We start from the raw sequence: 21,987 nt of genomic DNA on the forward strand, positions 1-21,987 counted from the left end.
AGAATCGAAAGCTTGCTCATAATCGATAAAACTAAGGACCAAAGGTGTTTGACAACGAAGGGACTTCTCAATTATTAACCTAAGAGTGAAAACATGGTCGACACATCCTCTACCTTTTCTAAAACCGCATTGTTCTTCCCTTAAAACTTTGTCTACAGCATGTCTCAGTCTAAAAAGTATCATATTACTCAGTAATTTGCTACCTACAGAGACCAGACTAATGCCTCGATAATTCCGACATTCACTCTTGTCACCTTTCTTATACAGTGGTTTAATTAAGGTTTTCCTAAAATCATTGGGTACTTCCCCTTTTTCAAAAATCATGTTCATAATCTTCAGTAGCTTATTCCTAACCTCAGAGCCACCATATTTAAGGAACTCATTAATCATACTATCAGCACCTGGGGCCTTATTATTTTTTAATCCTTCTAGTACTGTCGCTAATTCTTCCTCACTAAACAAATCTTCCTTCACATCCAAGGTATCACAAACTTTTTCATTTTCATCTATATCTTTTTCTGCAACTGTATCTCGGTTTAGCACATTCTCAAAATGTTCCACCCATCTTTCTTTAACTTTTTCCTTATCACTAATTGTGACCCCATTTCTATCTTTAACTGGGACTAGTCCGGATCGGCTACTCCCTTTCAATTTATTAACATGCCAGTATAATATTTTACTATTATGCCGTCTAGCCGCATCTTCCAGATCCTCAGCAATTTTATCCATCGCCTCCATTTCACATCTCCTTAGTTCATATTTTAATGCTTTCTCCACTTTCTTTACATTCCTTTTGTTTTCATACGACCTATCGCTCAGATAATTCTTATACAAACCCTTTCTACTCTCTATTAAACCTAAAGCTTTTTCACTAATATTCCTAGTTGCTGTCTTAGCACTCTTCCCTAGGACACCATCAGCAACTTCACAAATTGTTTTTCTGAAATTATTCCATCCATCTTCCACATTGTCAAATTTTAAACCCTCAAGTTTAGTACTCAACTGTTCCTGGAATTTTTTTCTCAAATTTTCATCCTGAAGTCTACCAACATCATAACTTCCCGGGAGGGAGTTACTCTTCCGAAATTTCAGCTTTAAATTAACCTTAGACACTACTAGATGGTGATCTTTACTTTTAACATCAATAACGGCACTCCTATACACCCTAGTATCTTGTATTGATCCTGCTAGTCTTCTGTTTACAATAACATAATCAATAAGGTTTGCTGTCTTACCATCACGTGAATACCATGTCAACTTATGGGCCATTTTGTGACCAAACACCGTATTGGTTATAACTAGGTTGTTATACCTACAAAATTGCAAAAGCCTATAGCCATTACTGTTTTCTTTTCCTACACCAAAATTACCTAGGCTAGGATACCATCTATCCCTATTTCTACCAACCTGGGCATTAAAATCTCCTAGCAAAAACACCATATTTCTACCTGGTACCCTGTCTATTTGCTCCTGTAACTGTAAGTAAAATTCATCTGAGTCACTAGTATCTCCATCAGTTGGTTCAATGGGGGCATATACTACTATAACTGACACCCTAAACAATTTTGTCATAAAATGGGCAATTAGTATTCTATTACCAATACTTTCCCACCCTAAACAAGACTTAGCAGCTTTCTTATTCATCTTAAGCCCTACTCCCTGTCTATGTACCCCATCCTTTCTTCCTGAGTAAACAAATTCTATGTCACCTAATTTCATGCTTCCTACCCCTGGGATATGAGTTTCTGAAACTCCTAATAAATCCAGTTCAAACCGTCTGAATTCGTCAGTCAAAATGTCGATGCGATAGTCATTTTTTAACGTCGTAACATTCCAAGTTCCAATTTTCATGTTCTTTAAATCTTTGAAATTATTTTGGCCTCAAGAAAAGCAGTGATCCCGGATACCAGTGCAGGATGGGGACCAACATATCTTCTCAAGTCTACACCGAAGCGCTTAAGCCGGCTTAGAACCGGACAGCAAGAAGTCCCTGGGACCTCCAGTAAGTTGGAGGCTTTGTGCAATCCTGGGCCCATCTTGGTCACAACATGGTTTTCAGCACTTGGCGATGCTCTTCTATCAACAAGAGTCGAAATCCTGCACAGACAGTCCCAAGCCTATTACCTCCGACTCATTATATATTCATGCCTACAAATATTATGCTACTACGGGGAGGCAGCCCATAGTAGATAAATTAGCTAGGAAGAGGTTTTTCAGCCCGAAAACGCCCATCAAAACAAACCAAGCCCAGAAAATTATCCAATAATCAGAATCCCGTGCGAATGCTGTGTTGTTTACTAGGCTATAATTTCCTCGAGAGGCGCCACTCCTCAAGTGGGAAAAATTGACCGCAAGTTTCCCAGTCTTGCAGGTACCCCGAAAGGGTCGAGGCAGCCCTTTACAGAGGCCGTTGTCCATAAATCTGGATCTTACGCCCTGCCGCAGTTGTCCTCCTATAGAGGATCCTCCCACGATGGTGTTCTGCTTCACCATGCAATTAAACCCATTACTGGGAGAAGGTTTGTAACTCATCTGACGCGTGAACACGGCAGTTGGCCCTGCTGAGTGTACATTTGAGGGGCCTTCTTCCTCCTCCACCTGAAATTATGACCCCCAGGGGAGGGGGCAATATTCGATCTGAACCCCTCTCCCCAATTTTTTTTCGTCTGACTCGTAAAAATGTAACAAAATGCATGTAAACAGATACTTAATGTGTTTTTAAAGCTTTTTTTGTAGCCCCCACGACCTCCCCCCCAAAAAATACATGTTACAAATATACAAAATTCTTTTTCATTTGTAGAATTCAAAATACAGGTCTTGGTGGCCTTAAGCCCAACACTGTCATTGTATGCTGGCCAAGACATTGGAGAAATCGTGAAGAGACCGAGACTGGTGATCAGCCCCACTCGGCGTTTGTCACTGCCATTCAAACTGCAAGAGCAAATGAAATGGCTGTTTTAGTCCCTAAAGGATTGGAAACTTTCCCTGACAGCACACAAAAGGTAAATTAGCTTCAAAAGTAAAAAGAAAAAAAAACTTTAAAAGAACCCTGGTAAAATTGACTAAGAAGATGAAAGGAACAGCAAAGAAAATTAAACAAAGAAAATAAATAAAATGTTCTGCCACTCTTTGCTTGTGATTAAGATACTTATTATCTTGGTAGGTGGGGGTACGAATTTTAGGGGGTATTCAGCATAACAACGGAAAATGTTGCTTAGTTTGTTCCTTTTGAGAAAGGTGGCAGCATTGGTTTTTTCTGTCAAAAAGTAGGGTCGGTTTGTTTTTCTTTAATATTGTAAAAATATTTACAAATAAATTTCGATAAGTTGGTAGATGTCACTTGTGCCGTCCGGCTAGCAAAACATCTTACAACAGATGAATCTGATGGTGTAATTTTCGTTAAGATTCTATGACTTTTAGGGGGTAATATCTCCTTTTTTCTAAATTAAGGGAAATTTTCTCAGGCTCGTAACTTTTGATGGGTACGACTAAAATTGATGAAACTTATATATCTAAAATTAGAATAGAAATTCAATTCTTTTTATATATCTATTGGTATCAAAATTCTGGTATTTAGAGTTTAAGTTACTATTGAGCCTGGTCGCTCCTTATTTACAGTTCGTTACCACGAACTGTTTGATCAAAGAGCTAAAATTTGTTTGCCATAAAACAATTTTTGGTAACTTAAAAAAGGCACTAGAACTTTTAATTTCTTTTAGAATGAGCCCTCTCACAACATTCTAGGACTACTGGGTTGATACAATCACCCCTGGGAAAAAAACAACAAATAAACACGCATCCGTGATATGTCTTCTGGCAAAAAATACAAAATTCCACAATTTTGCAGATAGGAGCTAGAAACCTCTACAGTAGAGTTGTCTAATACTCTGAATCTGATGCTGTGATTTTCGTTAAGATTCTATGACTTTTAACGGGCACTTCCCCCTATTTTCTGAAATAAGGCAAATTTTCTCAGGCTCGTAACTTTTGATGGATAATACTAAGCTTGATTAAATTTATATATTTAAAATCAGCATTAAAATGCAATTCTTTTGATGTAACTATTGGTATCAAAATTTCGTATTTTAAAATTTTGGTTACTATTGAGCCGGGTCGCTCCTTATAATAATTTATTCCAGAAAAAGTCCGTGGGCCAAAGGAAAATTACATAACAACAAACAAACAACAAATTAACTACATTAAATTAATACTATTTAAAGAAAACGCTCCCGATCTGCCGCTGGAATCCTTACAAATCTTGCTATCCTTTTAATACTCAGGAAATTTGTCTCTTTCATTCTATCTAGGATCAATATCTCATTAAATTTTTCTTTACCATACATCTCTCGCCTCCAATCATTCAATTCGACACATTCACACAAAAAATGTATTAAACTTCCATCCTGTGATCCGCACATAGGACAAGCAATATATTCTACCTTCTCCCCTTTTCTCCCTTGATACTTTCTTTTCTCCCCAATCAAAAATCCATTTCCCCTCCAATCCAAATAAGCCTTTAAATCCTCTCTACTTAACCCAAACTTCCAAAATACCTCCTCCCCCCAACTATCCTTTATCTGTCTATACAATTTTAACGACCCTGAACGATCCAAACTTGCCCATCATATCTGTATTTCTTGGTTCTTCAACCTCTCTTGTACCTCCCTTATTACTATTTCCTCCATACCCATAATCCCCTTTCCTTCATTCCACCATTCCCCTAATCCACACTTATCTAAGATATCCTTAATCTCCGCCGGCCACCCTGTTTTACTATTCTGTCTGAGAGTGTACAATATTGTCGAAAGCTCCAGAAATATCAACAGTAAGACAGTATAAAGACATTTTAGCTTTTACGGCATCTTTCATGAGTCGGCTTAAAACATGATGTGCATGGGAGCAACCGAAACTTTTCCGAAAACCAAATTGAAAAGGCGTAAAATCACAATTCGACTCAATTTCTGGTAGTAACAAATGTTCAAGCAACTTACTTAAGAAACACGATACTGTAATGGGACGATAATTCATACATGACGTGGGGTCCTTGCCTCGCTTTTGAATAGACGTTACACGGCCACAAAGGAAACTATCAGGAACAAGCGACTGTGTTAAGAAAGACTGGAAAAATATTTGTAAATGGTTAAGTAGAGCAGGACAATCATAAGCAAAAAATCGGTAAGAAAGGCCGTCACCATCAAGGCTATTTGAACGCTTAATCACACTAGTCGCAGGAATAGACAATAACTTTCAGGCAAGGGTGACAGAATTGACGGAATTTTACCGCGATTAAGTCTCCAGAACTCAAGAATGTTGCTGTTACCGTCATCCTTGGTTTCTTCCCATGCCTTTAAAAGGATAAAGTATAGTGCAACTTGGTTGCGGATGGTTTCCAGTTTTTTTCGACTCCCTTCTCCTTTTTTAGGCAGCCTCCTGGCCCTCTCTTTCCGCTCTCTTGTTTTTATTGGCAATGTCTCTTCGACCTCGAAAAATGTCAAAGAAAATCATCGCATGAATAATAAAAATTAGGAGTCTATGCATCATCAGCAAGAGCGTGTCTTAATTCAACAATTCTTCAGAAACTGGGGAATTAGCTCTGCAGTTTTCACGACTTTCTGATTTCGGACCAGTATTCTCGCGACACTTAATGTCTAATACCACGAGAAATCGCAAGAGACATGTCACAAAGATGCAGCATTTTGCGCAATTTTCAGAAAGAAGAAAAGGATTGGTTTTCAATCGCCGTTTCTTCTTCGAATCAACTATTTTTGGGATCCTATAGGAAAACTTATGGATGCCTATGAGATCGTAATATCCATTTGTCCGTCTGTCCGTCGGTGGACTCAATAACTCGAGAACGGAAAAAGATATATTGATGAAACTTGGTATATAGGTTCCTTGTGTGAAGAGTAAAGCCAAGTTCGTATATGGGCCGTATTGCTTCAAAACTAAGGGTGGAGGAGGTGCCAGAATTTTTCGAAAGGTTGTAATCAAGCAATATTACCCTGGCTGAGGCTTTTTTTTATATGATTAGTATAATACTAAGGTGTCTTGGAAAAGAGAGGTCCTTAACTCTAAAGTTCCTAACTGGAAATTAACTTAGTGTCTGTTCGAATGACAATTCTCTATTCAATGGATGCGCTACAAGAAACAGTGCTGAATAAATTTTTTTTCAGTACAAAAATTGAAATGCTTAACCACACGAGAAAACAAAAAATCCAACATTACGGCTGAGGCAATAAAGAATTGGTGCAAATTAATCCAAAATCAGCAGAATGCTACTACCTTGGCCAGTAATTGTGCGCTGGTGGCCTTGCGACAATTCGTCAGGTATTGGCAGGGTCTCTCTTCGATGGTGTTTGATTCATACGCTGGAGTGGTGCCGTGGTTCAGTAGAAGCTTCGTTTTGGAGTGTTTAGGCCTAATTATACATTTTACACATATATTTCAAGCTCTCGGAATAAACCCTTTTTATTAGGAACTGATAATATCACTTTGAGTAAATTTTAAAAAAAGCCAAAACTGCAAGAATTTTCAATACGGATCAATTCTAAGACGAATAACAAGCAATAAGTTAATACTAACGATAACGACAATGTCACTTTACTGAGATAAATTATTTACGACAATAAAGTTATATTTAATTTTCTAACATTTCGCTTTTTCTGACGGTATTAATGATATTTTCAATAATCAATTTTATAAATCAGCTTCGTTGTTTATTGAATACTCTCGACTTGCGCGCCTTTAAGACAGCAAACATGCCCTTAACTTGTCACAAATAATCTTCTTTGAAGCACCTCTGTAGAGGAGACGTATTTACTGCCACTTCTACAACTCCATATTTCTAGAAAATTTCTGCATTTAAAGCCCATCTAGGCCCCTTTGCAATGGGAATGACAGAGCTTTGGTCACCTTCTATCTAATCGCAGGATATATATATATATATATATATATATATATATATATATATATATATATATATATATATATATATATATATATATATATATATATATATATATAATAGGAATTTAAAGGATAAAAAAGGGGCTATGGTTAAAGATAAGGAGGGATAAGGAAGAGATCATCTTTCTTATGCCTCATAAGCCATAAAGATTGTGACTTCAAAGGTTGTGGCTTCGAATCAGTGCCCATGTTTTACCGGTATAACAAGAGATTTGTGTCAGCTTTAGATGAATATTCAAAGCCTCTTTTGAGCTGACATTAGAAAGAAGAAAGAAAGTCAAAGTCATGTTATGATCTTGTTAGAGTTTAATATGTGCCTTTTATACGTTGCCTTAGAATGTCTCACTCAAGGCTTTTTTTTTATTCAAATATAGTTTATCAAATATAGAAATGGGACACTTCATAATGCGCGCAAAGGGAAGTTTCTCTGCAATTAAAGGGAAGTTAATTGCATACGCGCGAAGGCGGAGTTATAAAGAATTGTTTGAGACTAATGTGTCGCAAAAATCTTAAATGGAGATGGTAGGAATTTTCCAAACTGTATAATATTTATGATGTGGTTAATGCCACATTTTAGTCGTTTAGATTTTATTGTCACTATGTCATAATAGTTTTTGTCTGTTTTTGTTGTTATGACTGTGATCTCGCTTACATGACGCAGTTACATTTTTTAATTCATAATTTTGCTGTTAGATTTTATATGGTTTTCTCTCGCTTTTAATGTGCTCTGAAAGTCCGTTTACTTCTGAAAGTGTTTCATACAAAAATATATCATCAACTTCCATCTAACTTGGCAAGTGGTTGTATACAAACAGCAATCAATTTTCGCACTTCATGCATTTTGATTTTGTACTGTGGGCATTATTCCATGATTAAAACAGTAATATTCAGCTTGTTCCTCTTTTAGCTCAATGGGTTTATTGATGTGTGGTGGATTGTCCATGATGGTGGTCTTTTAATGCTTTTGCCGTTTTTATTGAAAAAACATCGATGCTGGAGCAAATGTAAACTACGGATCTTCACAGTTGCTCAACTAGAGGACAATTCTATTCAAATGAAGAAGGACTTGAAGGATTTTCTTTATCAGCTTCGAATTGACGCAGTAGTCGAAGTTGTTGAAATGGTAAGTACAACTTCTGTTTTTACAGAAGTATTACACCATGTGGTGAATTACACCATGTACATAACAACAAGGGCACAAATTTGCTATGGAGCGGGGAGCAACTGCCCCTCACAGACCTCACTTTGACAATATTTGGTATTCTGTCAACTTTCATCCGCAGAACGTGTCCTAGCCATCTGAATTTTTATTTTGTTACAGCCCCAGTCAGAAGGATATAGCCATATTTTTCGCACAACTTGTTGTTTGATATATGGACGGGTACCCAAAAACAATTTGTAGGCAATTTCTCTGGAAAATATAGAACAAATCTTCATTCCCTTTTCGAAGCGCCCATGCTTCAGAACCATATTTGACCACTGTCATCACTGTAGCTTCCAATATTCTAATCTCGGTTTGCAGAATTATCTTCTTATTCTTCAAAATTTTTTTCAACTGTGAATAAACACTCTGAGCCTTGGCTATTCTGCTTTTAACCACTTCACTGCTCCCACCTTCTTTATTAATAATTAATTCAAAAAAATTTCCACATGACAAGTTTTTCAAAGTAAAGTAAAGAGCTCCAGTAAGCCAAGAATGAGCAACAATAAAGTCAAGTAATCTTTCAAGAGTAAAACTATCACAAATCACTATCATTAAATGAATAAAACTCAAAACGATCAAAAATTAAAATAAATAGCAGAGTCAAACTCAAAACGATCAAAAATCAACATAAGTAGTGCTGATAATCCATATGACTTCTTTTCACAATTTTTCACAATTCAATTCATTTTATTTATACTCAATTACCAAAAACATACACAAGTCTCCCAAGAAGGGCAAAACCGTGTCCTGTGTGGGAGCGCAAGACATTTATTTAACTAATCATCACCAATAATACACATCCGTACCCCCCACCCTACCCCACCCCTATCCACTAGTAATAACCTATAAATATTTATTAAAATACTGGGAGAGATATTCCAACTTTACCTAATTTTCAAAAAGATAATTTTTCAATCTATTTTTATACAAAAACTGGTTCTCCGACTCCCTGATTCTCTCCAGAAGACGATTCTACACCTTCACGCCCGACTTTCGCACGTAAAACTCACCTCTAGACAACTCTCCAATATCATTGACTAGTAGACTCGTATTTCTCGTCTCATACTGATGGTAATGGGCATGATCAAAATAAAAATTTCTAAAATATGAAGGGCACAGCTGATTTAAACTTTTATAAAAAAAAATACACCAATCTGGTGTTCACATATCTTTTTTACTGGTAAAATACATAATGACTTAAAACAACTAACCGTATCACCACAATTAAGACGTTTTCCTAAAATACGAAGACCTTTTTTTTCATAACCTGCACTTTCTTAAAATTTGATTCAGTTCAGTTCATTCGGGTTTATTAAAAAAAAATTATAACAGTCATAGCATACTTAATCTCTCATCTCTATGCAAAAACTGCATGCTGAGTCCCATATCACCTCAAAAATAAATACGCACTATGGCTCTCCCTCCACTTCTCGATACAACCATGGCCCCTACCAAAAAAACACCCTTACACCTCTTAAAAACATCCTTACAAGTCCCCACCTCTTCATCCAGGAGCAAACCACTCCAACCCCCACAAAAAAACTCAATAATAGCTAAAATCACTTTTCTAATTAGATTCATTATTCAAATTAAACTAATTCAAAACAAGATAATTTTTTATTCTCTTTTTGAAAGAACCAAGGGAGCTCCTACCTCTCAGTTCAAGCGGTAGGGTATTGTAGGCCTTAGCACAGACGATGTCAGGCGAAAAATCCGACCTCACTGTTGGCGTATTTCGAATATGGATCTGTGCAGATAGTCTTGTTTGGAAGACGCTGTTCGGATACCAAACGGAATAGATTCCTAAAAGGTGGTGGAAGCAAGCCGGAGAGGAATCTGAAAGCAAAAACCAAGCAGGAAAGCTCAAACAGCGATTTCAGCGAGAGATAATCTACTGTGTGTTTGATGATCTTCAAGGCATTCTTGTGGATGGAATCCAGTTTTTTCAGATGGGATTTGAATGTTGATTGCCATACCATTGCGCAATACTGTAAGTGGGGTCTAATGAGTGCATTGTAGAGAAGGGTAAGAGTTTTACGTGGGAATGTTTGCTTCAGTTTCTTCATGATACCCAGATTCCTTGAAAGCTTTAATTCTACAGCATGGATGTGAGGAAGGAAAGAAAGGTTTTCATCTACTATTACTCCTAAATATTTTGCACATCCATTTACTGGTCGTTGAACCTTTCCACGAGACGTCACAATTCCTGTTATTTCTGGGTGAAGGGTTCCTACCCTAGAAAATAGTAGGATGCAAGATTTTTCTACATTGATGACAAGTTTGTTGGCATCCATCCACAGATAGGTCTCTTCTATGATGTTTTCAAGCTTCCGCTGGAGTGAAGGCATATCAAGTCCGCAGCAGGTAATTGTAGTGTCGTCAGCGAATGTTATAAGTTCATCTTGCTCGTTAGTAATGTTCTCAGATGTTTGATCAAAGCATAGGTTACAGCATTTTTGGTCGTCATGATTCGGATTAAGGATACGAGTTAGGTCATTTACATGGACTAAAAACAAAAGAGGACCGAGGATTGATCCTTGGGGCACACCAAATTTCACAGTAGTGTCGTTTCTGGGGTCATCACCAATGTAGATGCACCTATTTTGAAGGTAAGATTCAAACCATTGAAGGGCTATCCCCCTCACTCCAATATGTTGCAACTTTCCCAGTAAGATTGTATGATCCATGCTGTCAAATGCTTTCTTGATGTCAATCAATATAGCAGCTGGCAGAAGACCTGAGTCAAGTGCTCTGTTGATGAATAAGCTTAGGGATTCCAGAGCATCTTCTGTTGAATGACCAGGTCTGAAGCCGAACTGACGACTATTAAAAAATCCTTTTTTTTCGAGAAACTGGTAAAGTAGTCTTTGTAAGGGTTTTTCAAAAACTTTTGAAAAAACAGATAATATGGATATGGGTCGGAAATTTGATGGATCGTCATGACGGCCACCTTTATGCAGAGGGATTATTCTTGCTTTTTTTAGAATCGAAGGAAAAACACCACTTCTTAGAGACAGGTTTATCAAATAAGTTAATGGCTCTAGGATAGAAGGGAGGACTGCTTTCAGGGCTTTCGTGTGTATCCGGTCAAATCCAGATGCTGATGTGCCTTTCAAGGTCTTCACAATTAGCTCTACTTCAGTTGATGTCACAGGAATTATTGCCATTGATTTGGTTTATGCTGAGCCAAGGTAATACTTGTAGGGTTTGTGGGGACTTTTCGCAGAATTAGATGTAATTCCTCCTATCCTTGCGAAAAATGTACTGAGTTCTTTTGCAACCTGAGTGGGTTCCGTAACAGCCTCCCCGTTGACAAAAAGTATGGAAGGCAATTCTGCTTTCTTAACATTTGGTCGCAAAACCGAATTAATGACCTTCCAGACTTTTCGTCCATCCTTCCCACTTTCAGATATTTTATTATTCAGATAAATTCTTTTTGCTTTCCTCAGAACTGAATGAAGGCATTTCTTATACGTCTCATATCTCTCTAGGTTTTCTCGGCTTGGGTGGTTTCTGTAATTTGCCCATAACTTATTTTTCTTATTTATGCATGTGAGTAGGCTTTCGGTAGCCCATGGGCATATTGGAATATTTTTTCTTCCACGGTTTCTTGGTTTATCTATAAAACAGCATGCTTTATATGCAGCTACAAACACATTGTGGAAAATTTCAAAACCTTCGTTCACATCCTCATTTGCTAGGACACTGTCCCAAGAAACTTTTTTAACTCATCATCTAACAATTTAAGATTCTCCTCTTTAAGATTAATTACTTGTAGACCCTGGTTAGTTCTTACGAGTGGAGTTGGTATCCTCGCCGTGTTGAAGACAGTGTGTATAGGAAAATGATCAGATGTGTCACTGGTGATGACTGACACCTTCGCCGGACATAATGTAGAAAAAATGTTGTCAATCAGTGAGTGTGTACTTTCTGTTACTCTGGTTAGAATTGTAATTGAAGGGTAAAGATTAGACCCTGACATAATAGTGAGAAGATCCACTGAGTTATTTCTTAGAGGAAAGGCTAGATTAATGTTAAAATCACCCATGATGATCACATCCTGGTTCTTGTTTCCTATTAGCTGTAAAATCTGAGTTAGTATATCCGTAAAAGCAGAAACAGAACCAGAGGGTGAGCGATATATTTCTCCAATCAATATCTTTTTCTTAGAAGGCCCATATAGCTCAAGGAAAAGTGATTCAAAAACGCCTTCAACATTCCGGCTCAGTTGATTGTTAATATGCACAGCATATTCATTCCTCGCATAAATAGCCAATCCTCCTCGGCAAGCTTCTTTTCTATGTAGAAAATTTGATTTATAGCCTGGGATATCTAGGAGGCTATCCGTTTGTCCTGTAAGGAATGTCTCACATAATCCAATTATATTGGGTTGCAGTTGGTGGCACATTGAAGTTATTTCCATAAACGACGAACATAATCCTTGACAGTTAAGTTGAAGCACAGAGAACTGAGATTCAGAGTGCCCCTTGGTTAAATCTATTAAATCACCATATTTACTTCTAGGATAATTACTTTCACTAAATAACGGCAAATCATCTTCATTACTTATTTTTTCATCAAAAATTTTCTCTAAATCCAAAAAAGAATTCTCTAACTTTTTTAACCGGTTATAATCTTTTGGCAATGACGAAGTGATTAGCCCCCGGGATGAAGAATAGGAACTCATTACTTACCTAATAATTTCCAGGGGACAAGGCCATATCTTGAAGTGAAGCAAAAGCCATGAGAAATACACACACCCGTAGGAACTTTTTTTGAACTCTGAAAGAGAAAAACAAAACAAAGAAAATGGAATAACATGGATAAAAAATAGCTCTGAAATACACATTTTAGACAGAAAAATGCTACATGCATAAATAGAACATCCATACACTATATAAGAATGAATTAAAGCATAATAAATATTTTTCAAATCACTTAGAGGAGAAAAATATTTAAATCTCCGCAGAATTCCGACACCCCTTGCAATTTTTTATGAAAAAATTTCACAATGCCGCTTAAAATTAAAATTTTCATCCAAATGAAAACCAAGATATTTACAATCAAAAACTTGTATCACTTCCGAACCATCAAACATCAATTTGAAAGCATAATTTACAATTCGACATATTTTACAAAAAATTAAATTGTTTGTTTTACTTTTATTTACATACAAAAAGCTTGGAGACGCAAACGTTAGTAGTTGAGTAACTGTGTGGTTTGCCGTTTCTCCCAGCTCTTCAAGAGACTTCGCAGTGATGGTAAGTGCTGTATCATTGGCAAACGTGGTTAAATCTGCTTCCGATATATATCATATATCGGATATATCATATATTTAATATATACATATATCAAAAATAATAGTGGTCCAGGCACAGAACCTTGTGGCACACCGCACACCAGAGGAAATAACTTACTACTTAAATCACAAAAAACTTCTTTCATACCTCTCCCATATGAATACGACTTGAACCATTCAAGTAGTTTAATAAGAATCCCAAGCGCGGACATCCTGTTTAACAAAACTTTGAAATCAACAGTGTCGAACGCTTTTATTGAATCTACAAAAATTGTCATGGGAATAAGGCCTTTTTTGAGTGCACCATTTATAACAACCATCAGGTGATGTAATGCATCAGAGGTTGATTGTCCAATCTGGAATCCAAATTGGCTTTCAGAAAGCATGCCGAGTCCCTCCAGGTAACTGTAGAGGCGTTTGTGTGAATTATATGAATTATATGAACTTTTCATATAATTTTGATAAAGTTGGTAAAAGCGATATCGGTCTATAGTTTGTTAGGTCTTTTTTGCTTCCTCCCTTGTGAAGGGGTATTACTTTCGATTGCTTGAGCTCACTAGGAAACTTTCTGGTTTCAAAAGACAAGTTAAAGTGGAATACAAGGCATGGTATGATGTAATTCATCACGCTTTTCACAGCTCTTAGGCTCAGACCGTCTGTCCCTGCTGCGTTAGATTTCAGATCTTTGATTATTTTCGTCAGTTCACTCTAGCTACACTTATCAAATTCAAACGTGTGTCTTTTGCCTCTTGTATCATCAAAAAGATTATCCAAAAGAAAATCACTTTTAGCTTGAATATGTCTCTTAATGTCTCTTCCAATTTCTGAGAAAAACTTACCAAATTCATCCGCTCAACTGACAATCGGATATTTCACGACTTTCAACCAGTAGATTCTGACATTCATCTCTATGATTCCTTTTTCCTTTCAGCACATTATTCACTAGATCCCACGTCCCTCTCATATCCCCCTGTTTTTCTTTAAACGCTTCACTGTAAAAATCGTTGCTTTCGTCGCTTGTGAAATTCTGTGAAATTCAGCTCAGATGGGCAGTTCAAATAAGGCTTGTAAGCATTATTTATCATTATTATCATTATCATATATATTTATCATATATATTTATCATATATCATTATCATTATCATTATTATCATTGCTTATTTATCACTTCAATCAAATCAATAATCTTTTGTGTCATCCAAGGTTTTTTCTTGGTATTTTTACGATGATTTACATATTTAAGAGGACAGCATTCATCATATATTGGATTGAGAACGTTCATAAGCTTTTCAAAAGCAAGGCATTCAACCTTTTGCAAATATGGTCCCACAATATAAAGCTCACATTTTGAGTAAATTTTTGCAGATTTTCCTTCTTCGTTTCTTTCGCCAATTTTTTTTGTTCTGCTTCAACTTAGTATGTATGTTCGGTATGGAGTACATTAGTGGTAAATGATCCGACGCGGGGTAAATCGCCACTTCACAATGGCTACTATTGACTAAAACATCAGATACGAAAATATTGTCTATCAATGTCGCTGATTTGTCACTAATCCTTGATGGAATCAAATTCACAGGAAAATACCTATGCGAAACCATATAATTCAAAAATTCTAGATTAAAGCCATTATAATTAAAAAGATTAAAATTAAAATGACCCATTATCACAAACCGCATATCATGCACGCATCCCAGTCTATCCATAAAATTCTCTATCTCAATCAACGACTCTTGCGGAGAAGAACCAGGGGGCCGGTAAACCAAGCAAATAATAACTTTTAAATTATCATTCATTTCCACTTCAACACTAAAAATCTCCATCTTACCTTCAATCCATAAACTCAAAACATCTCTCTCCCTATACTTTAATTCCTCTTTAAAAAAAAGTGCTAGCCCACCTCTAGCCATATTTTGACGTGTCTTTGATGCCAGACAATAATCTGGAAAAGAATAAGACGACAGAACTGTTTCAACTGAAAAAATTGTTTCACGCACCGACTATATCAACTTCATAATTACAACTACTAACTGAACTATTTCCTCATGAGACGACGTAAAATGGTAATTCCACTTGGCTACACGTAAACTATCTTTCTTTTTTTTCAATTTTTTCTCCATTCATAAGGTTAATATATTTGCTTTCTCTTCGCGGGGCAAATAACAAATCTCATCTGTTGATGAGATAAAATCTCATCAAAAGATAACTGATCATTGAAAAATATTTCAAGGCGATTTTCTATGCATTCATCTACGCCAATTAACTCATATTAAAATAAAAATTGAAATACACGAGAAAAATTGGATCCCACAATATAACGATGAAGCGGTGAACGGTAAAAAATACAGGCAAAAAAAAAGGTAACGGGTACGAATAATAAAGTGCAAAAAAGAAAACGGATTAATTCGATAATGAAATGACGAGCTTTGTAAAATACTGGTAGAAATAGATAAGGCGCACAAATAAATCCTGAAAAAAAATAAATAAATAAAGAATAAACTCAGTAAATATCATCCAGTGACGAAATCCTACGGACGGTCGTCTGACCTGCAAATTTGACATATAGATGTCCTTTATTCGACCAAATATTCTTATTTTCAAAAAATAAGATTAGGTTATTCTTATAACCAGAACACAATCTGAATTTTACTGAAAAAAACAAACCAACAAATGACCATGGATTGTCAGATTAATTGACATATATGGACATTTCTTCCTTAAGGTTTTTATAACTTTTCATTTATGAAAGTAAGAAAGATAAAAACATTTCAAACGTATTTTGTTTTCAGTAAAGCACAAACGGTGTTCTGGTCCACAGGATAAAACCTACCTTGTCCTCAGGGCTGTGAGGCAGGGGGGAGGGGGGAGTTGTCATCTTCGATGACATAATTTCTGGTCCTATCGATTACGTTGAAAAAAATGGCTATCTAAAAATTTTGATTGGATGTTTGCGGGGAAATAGTGAGCGTGGAAGGGGTTTTAGTTGCCTTCCAATTACTTTTGACTATTAAAAAGGGCACTGTCCCTTTTAATTTCAAATTGAGTGAGCTGTTTCCGAATTTTCTACCACAAAAACTAGTCATCTCAAAATTTCTATCAGATATATTTCGGGAAAATACGAGGTGTGGGGTGGGTATCCAACCTCTTCACTCTGAATCTTAAAAAGGGTAATAGAATATCTGACTGCACATCAATGAGCCCTCGCCCCCCCCCCCGAATTTTATACGATCACCCTTTCTATATATATACCTTATGTGCCCCTTAGGGAATAACTGAAAACCCTTGCCCTGAGGGCCATAGGGGCTTTTTCATCCTCAAAAACATAATTTCCAGGATTTTTCAATTAAGTTGAACAAAATGGCTATCTTAAAATTTTTATTTAATGTGTTTGGGGAAATAGTGGGCGTGGGAGGGGGGTTAGTGACCCTCCAGTCACTTATGGCTATTAAAAGAGCACTAGCATTTTAATTTCCAATCGAATGAGCTCTTTGAAGTTTCTACGACAACTGTTTCGATACAAATTGCCCTGGGCTGAACAAAAAAAGTAATAAATAAATAAATAATACATTGTGCCCACATCATTCTTTGTTTAGGCAGCGCTGTTGTGCTGTCTATGATACTACCAAAGTGAGAAAAGCTGTCCACCTGATCAATCTTTCTGTTACCCAATGTAACCTTATCATCTTCAATTATTCTAGCCTTAGCGACTTAGCCTTCTTAACATTATTTTCAAACCTATTATAGCACCCTGAACTCATAAACCTTTAAAAGTTCATTCATTTTACTCAAACTTTTATTTAGGATGCTTAAATCTTCAGCATCATCTAAGTTCAGGAAAGTTTTCCTCTCCATTTGTTTACATGTTCTCCCATTACCTTTCTTGTGCTCCTTAAAACGAAGTCCGTCAAAATGATCCATGTAAAGGGGGACCCTGTTTAACTCTTGATTTAATCGAAACCAGCTGCTAACCTCATTTCCCACCTTAGCCGCAGCAGTGTTATTCTTGTACATAGTACTAATAACTTTACTGTATTTATCTGGTGTACCATACAGGGATAAGACGTTCACTAAAGCTCTTCTATCAACAGAATCGAATGGTTGCTCATAATCTATAAAACTCAGGACCAAAGGTGTTTGACAGCTCAGGCACTTTTCAATTATTAAACTAAGAGAGAAAATTTGGTCGACACATCCTCTACCCTTTAAAAAACTGTGCTGTTCTTCTCTTATCACTTTGTCTACAGCATCTCTCAGTCTAAAATTCATCATATTACTAAGTAACTTGGTACCTACAGAGAACACGGTAATGCCTCGGTAATTACCACACTCACTCTCATCAACTTTTTTATACAGTGGTTTAATTAGAGTTTTTCTAAAATTGCTAGGTACTTCCCCTTTTTCAAAAAATTATATTCATAATCTTGAGTAATTTATTTCTAACCTGAGAGCCAACATATTTAAGAAACTCTTTTACCACAGTATCAGCACCTGGGGCCTTTTATTTTGAAATCTTTTTAATACTGTCGCTAATTTGTCCTCATAAAACAAATATTCCTTCACATCCAAGGTATCACAAACTTTTTTATTTTCCTCTATATCTTTTCCTGCAATTTTATCTCGGTTTAGTATATTCTCAAAATGTTCTTCCTATCTCTTTTTAACTCTTCCTTATCACTAATAGTGGCCCTGTTCCTATCTTTAACTGGGACTAGTCCGGATTTACTGCTGCCTTTCAATTTATGAACATGCCAAAACAACCTTTTACTATTCTGCCGTCAACAGAAACGGGTCAGTTGTTTTAGGATATCTTTATTTTTATGGTACTAAATGGTTCATTTGTCAGTTTTCACTGTCATTTTCACTTGATTTAGGAAAATTGGCTCCAAATTTGCCCCTCCCCTCCGTAAGATTTTGGCAAAATTATACTATTGCTTAACAAGAAACCTTTTCACTTAAAAGCTTCTTTAATACCTTTCATCATATAAACTTCATGAAATCTAAAAATCTAATAAAACTTTTAATTGACCTCTTTATCATTTTTGTAATTGGTGTTTGAAAAAGTTAAAATTAAACTTATTTCTATAAATTTAGGATCTACTAAATAGATATCGACACAAATAGACCAAAAAATAATGGCTGTACATTGCAAGCAGTAGATGATATAAATATGAGGTTTTTTCAAGCATATTCCGCATATAGCCTACTTGTATACACTTTATGTGTTTATGCGTTGCAAGCAGGGAGGGTTTACAAAAAGACACATTTTTAAACATATTCAACACGTAATTTTGTTCAACTAAGTTACGGCCGAAGATAGTAAAATTTTCAAGCAAGACTATCAAGCGACCTCGCTGTGAAATTTCAACAGGTTTTTCTTATTGAAAGCAAAATTTTTTTTTGCAACCCGAATAAATTTTCCTAAAAAAGACACCTTTGGAAGACTATCTACGAAGCCGTAGATTCTTATTAGTGCATGAGCGCGTAGCTTTCATTTATTTCCAGCCTAACTTTGCTTGCTGGAGAAGTATGTTTTTCAAACCTGACCCGAATTGTACGATTGTCCGCCCGTTTGAAATTATTATTTTCACCGGGAAACGTGAAATCTGATTGCTGAAGTGAGATTCAACCTGCAACAGAACTTAACTTAACAATTTAATTAAAAAAGGTGAATATTGCACTTACACCAGCATACGAGAAAGAACCTTTTGCTTCTTTTTAACACTATTTTACTAACCTGAAAAACAAACCTTTCAACTGTGATCGGAATGAAAATGAACCAAACATTAGCCAACAGGAACACATTTTAACAGAACTTAACAATCTAATTAAAAAGGTGAATATTGCACTTACACCAGCATACGAGAAAGAACCTTTTACTTCATTTTAACACAATTTTACTAACTGGAAGAACAAACTTTTCAACTGTGACCGGAATGAAAATGAACCAAACATTAGCCAACAGGAACACATTTTAACAGAACTTAACTTAACAATTTAATTAAAAAAGTTGAATATTGCACTTACACCAGCATAAGAGAAAGAACCTATTACTTCTTTTTCACACAATTTTACTAACCGGAAAAACCAACTTTTCAACTGTGATCGGAATGAAAATGAACCAAACATTAGCCAACAGGAACACATTTCACTGGTTAACCTGAATTCTGGCTACGGGATATTTGACTTCTAATTGAACATAATTCAAAGCTTGGTGATAATAATGCACCTATTACTTTTATGAATGAAGTGATTCGAACCCAATCAGTGCCTAGGCCATGAATGAATAGCTCGGAAATGTTTTCAAACGACAGGTGGAGCTCTGATTGACGGTAAATTTTATAAAGTGAGAGTAATTAAGCAGCGTCGCTATTTCAAATCCAGGCAAAGTACGAAGTTGAAATTGAACTGCTGGCTGAACGCAAAGCCTTGGTGACCAAACTGAAAGATTTCTATAAAATTTGCTACAGTCAAATGAACTCTTCTGGTGAAGTGAATTTTTCAGTTCAAGTTTAATAGAAGTAAACAAAGCATTGGCAGAAATGAAAACAATTATTTTCATTGGCTTGTAACGACTCAGCACTCGGTCAGTAACGGTAACAGTTCGTAATAGACCAAGTCCACGGAAATAATTAACTCGTAAAATTTAAGCAATATTATAAAATACTTGTATTAAAATCCAATTATTTTCGTGAAATCTGGCTGCTGAAGGGGATTTCAAATTCAGCCAGCACCCAACTTAATCGAGAATTAGAAAATCCTTTCACCCCAGATTAGACCGCAATAACTCTCATATACATCCGGTAAATAAGGGTTCCAATTTGAATCTCTGTCTGCCAAAGAAGTTTCCTAGTCTTGCCACATTTTAGTCTCGCCACATTGCAACTCGCCACATTTTGAATGGGTGTGGAATGGGCTTTTGCTAGCCAACATATTTTTGGAGTTGGAAGGAGGGGTACTACCATCTGGATATTTACTTTTGCCAACTAAATTTGAAAATATAGTAAAAATATGTGAGACCACAATTAAATTCTTGTCATTAATATTTTGACAATTGTGCCACAATCTTCATATATCAATTTTATACCAAACTACTCAGCACACTCAAAGGGATGAGGAGAACAAGCTTACTGAATTGACTTTAATTTTCTGTTTCAGAAATGAAAAAATTTAGATTACATGCTAAAAACTGCCATTTTTTTTAATTTGAGCTCCGAAATCGAATTTCCTAATATTCTTAAGTTTTCCTTTAAGTTCTCTGTAAGTTCCTTTTACATCTTGAAGATTAGATTTGGATCTAATTGATTTTCGGATCTAAAACTATCTCTTGATGTTCTATTGTGGTTCGAATATTTTCTATCTCTTTTGTCGTATGAGGGGTATTATGTTAACTACATTTCGCGCTTCGTTTGTTTTGAATGAAATTTCACCTTTTTGGAGAATCTTAGAAGCTGGAAAGATTCCAAAGGAATGAAGAAAAGTAACAAGATTCCAGATTTCCCTAGATAAAATTCACCAACGATATCTTGCATATTTTGTTAGTACATTTACACAAGCAGTTTTGATTGCTTAATTAAATATCTAGTTCATAATTAATTCTAAAAATAATTTCTAATCATGCAACTTTATTTTCATTTTTCTTCTAATCACCTAATCAATTAATTAATTTAATTCATTATCTTGCCAGTTTCTAATTAACACCTCATAACCTAGTTGCTGCGTATGAATCTTGTCAAGTTATTTTCACCAAAAACGAAGTTTTACATTCATCTGATGAACTCCCTTATACCTAATCTTCTCAATCACAGAAATAATCAGCAATAATATCAATAAGATCAAACTAATCAGCAATAACAATGACAATAAAAGATAAGATAAAATCATTATTAATGTTTAACTAGAAAAAAAGAGGGTCATTTCTATACTATAATAAATTTAAACAGACTGGTTTTAAGTGTTTCCTGGACACTTTGCTTTTCATTATTAGAAATGTAGTGCATATTAGCTGGGATAACAAGGATATCTTAATACCTCTAGGGGGGGGGGCAGATAACATACGAGGTCAGGAGGGTAGTAACCCCTGTTTAAATCGTAAAAAGTTTTCCTTGGAAATTTAGCTGAATGGCGGTTTTCTCCATTTTGAAGGGTCCCGGGGACGGTTATATTGCTTGTAGCGTTATATCATTAGATACCGTAGGAGTCAGGTTATGCTAGATCCGTAATGAAATGGTACTGTTCAATTTCCAAAATAAGCAACATAACATCTACCATCTAGCAGCACCTTAAAAGGGTGCATTTTTTGTTGTTTTTATTTTCTAATTTAATACAAAACATAGTAAAACTCCAACTCGAAACCAAATAAATTCAGAATCGAAAGAACTCCTTATTCCAAATAAGCAAACAATACTTGAAAAATAAGAGTTTTTAGAAAGTCAATAAAACCTGTTAAAAAACACATTTGAAATGTTTTTACTTTTTTTAACATAAATAAATAAAAAATTATTAAGACTTTAACCCTTTCGCG

The 21,987-nt window shown here is 35.8% G+C and overlaps 1 protein-coding gene across 1 annotated transcript in view; it reads left to right on the forward strand.

Annotated features, from left to right (window-relative positions):
- LOC136028534 (solute carrier family 12 member 6-like) overlaps nt 1–21,987 on the forward strand; it is a 236,358-nt gene that overhangs the window by 204,692 nt on the left and 9,679 nt on the right. The window contains 2 exon segments of the mRNA XM_065706380.1: nt 2,801–3,002; nt 7,874–8,089. Coding sequence (XP_065562452.1) covers nt 2,801–3,002; nt 7,874–8,089 — 418 coding nt within the window.

The sequence above is a fragment of the Artemia franciscana genome, chromosome 6 (assembly GCF_032884065.1).
Source record: "Artemia franciscana chromosome 6, ASM3288406v1, whole genome shotgun sequence".
NCBI lineage: Eukaryota > Metazoa > Arthropoda > Branchiopoda > Anostraca > Artemiidae > Artemia > Artemia franciscana.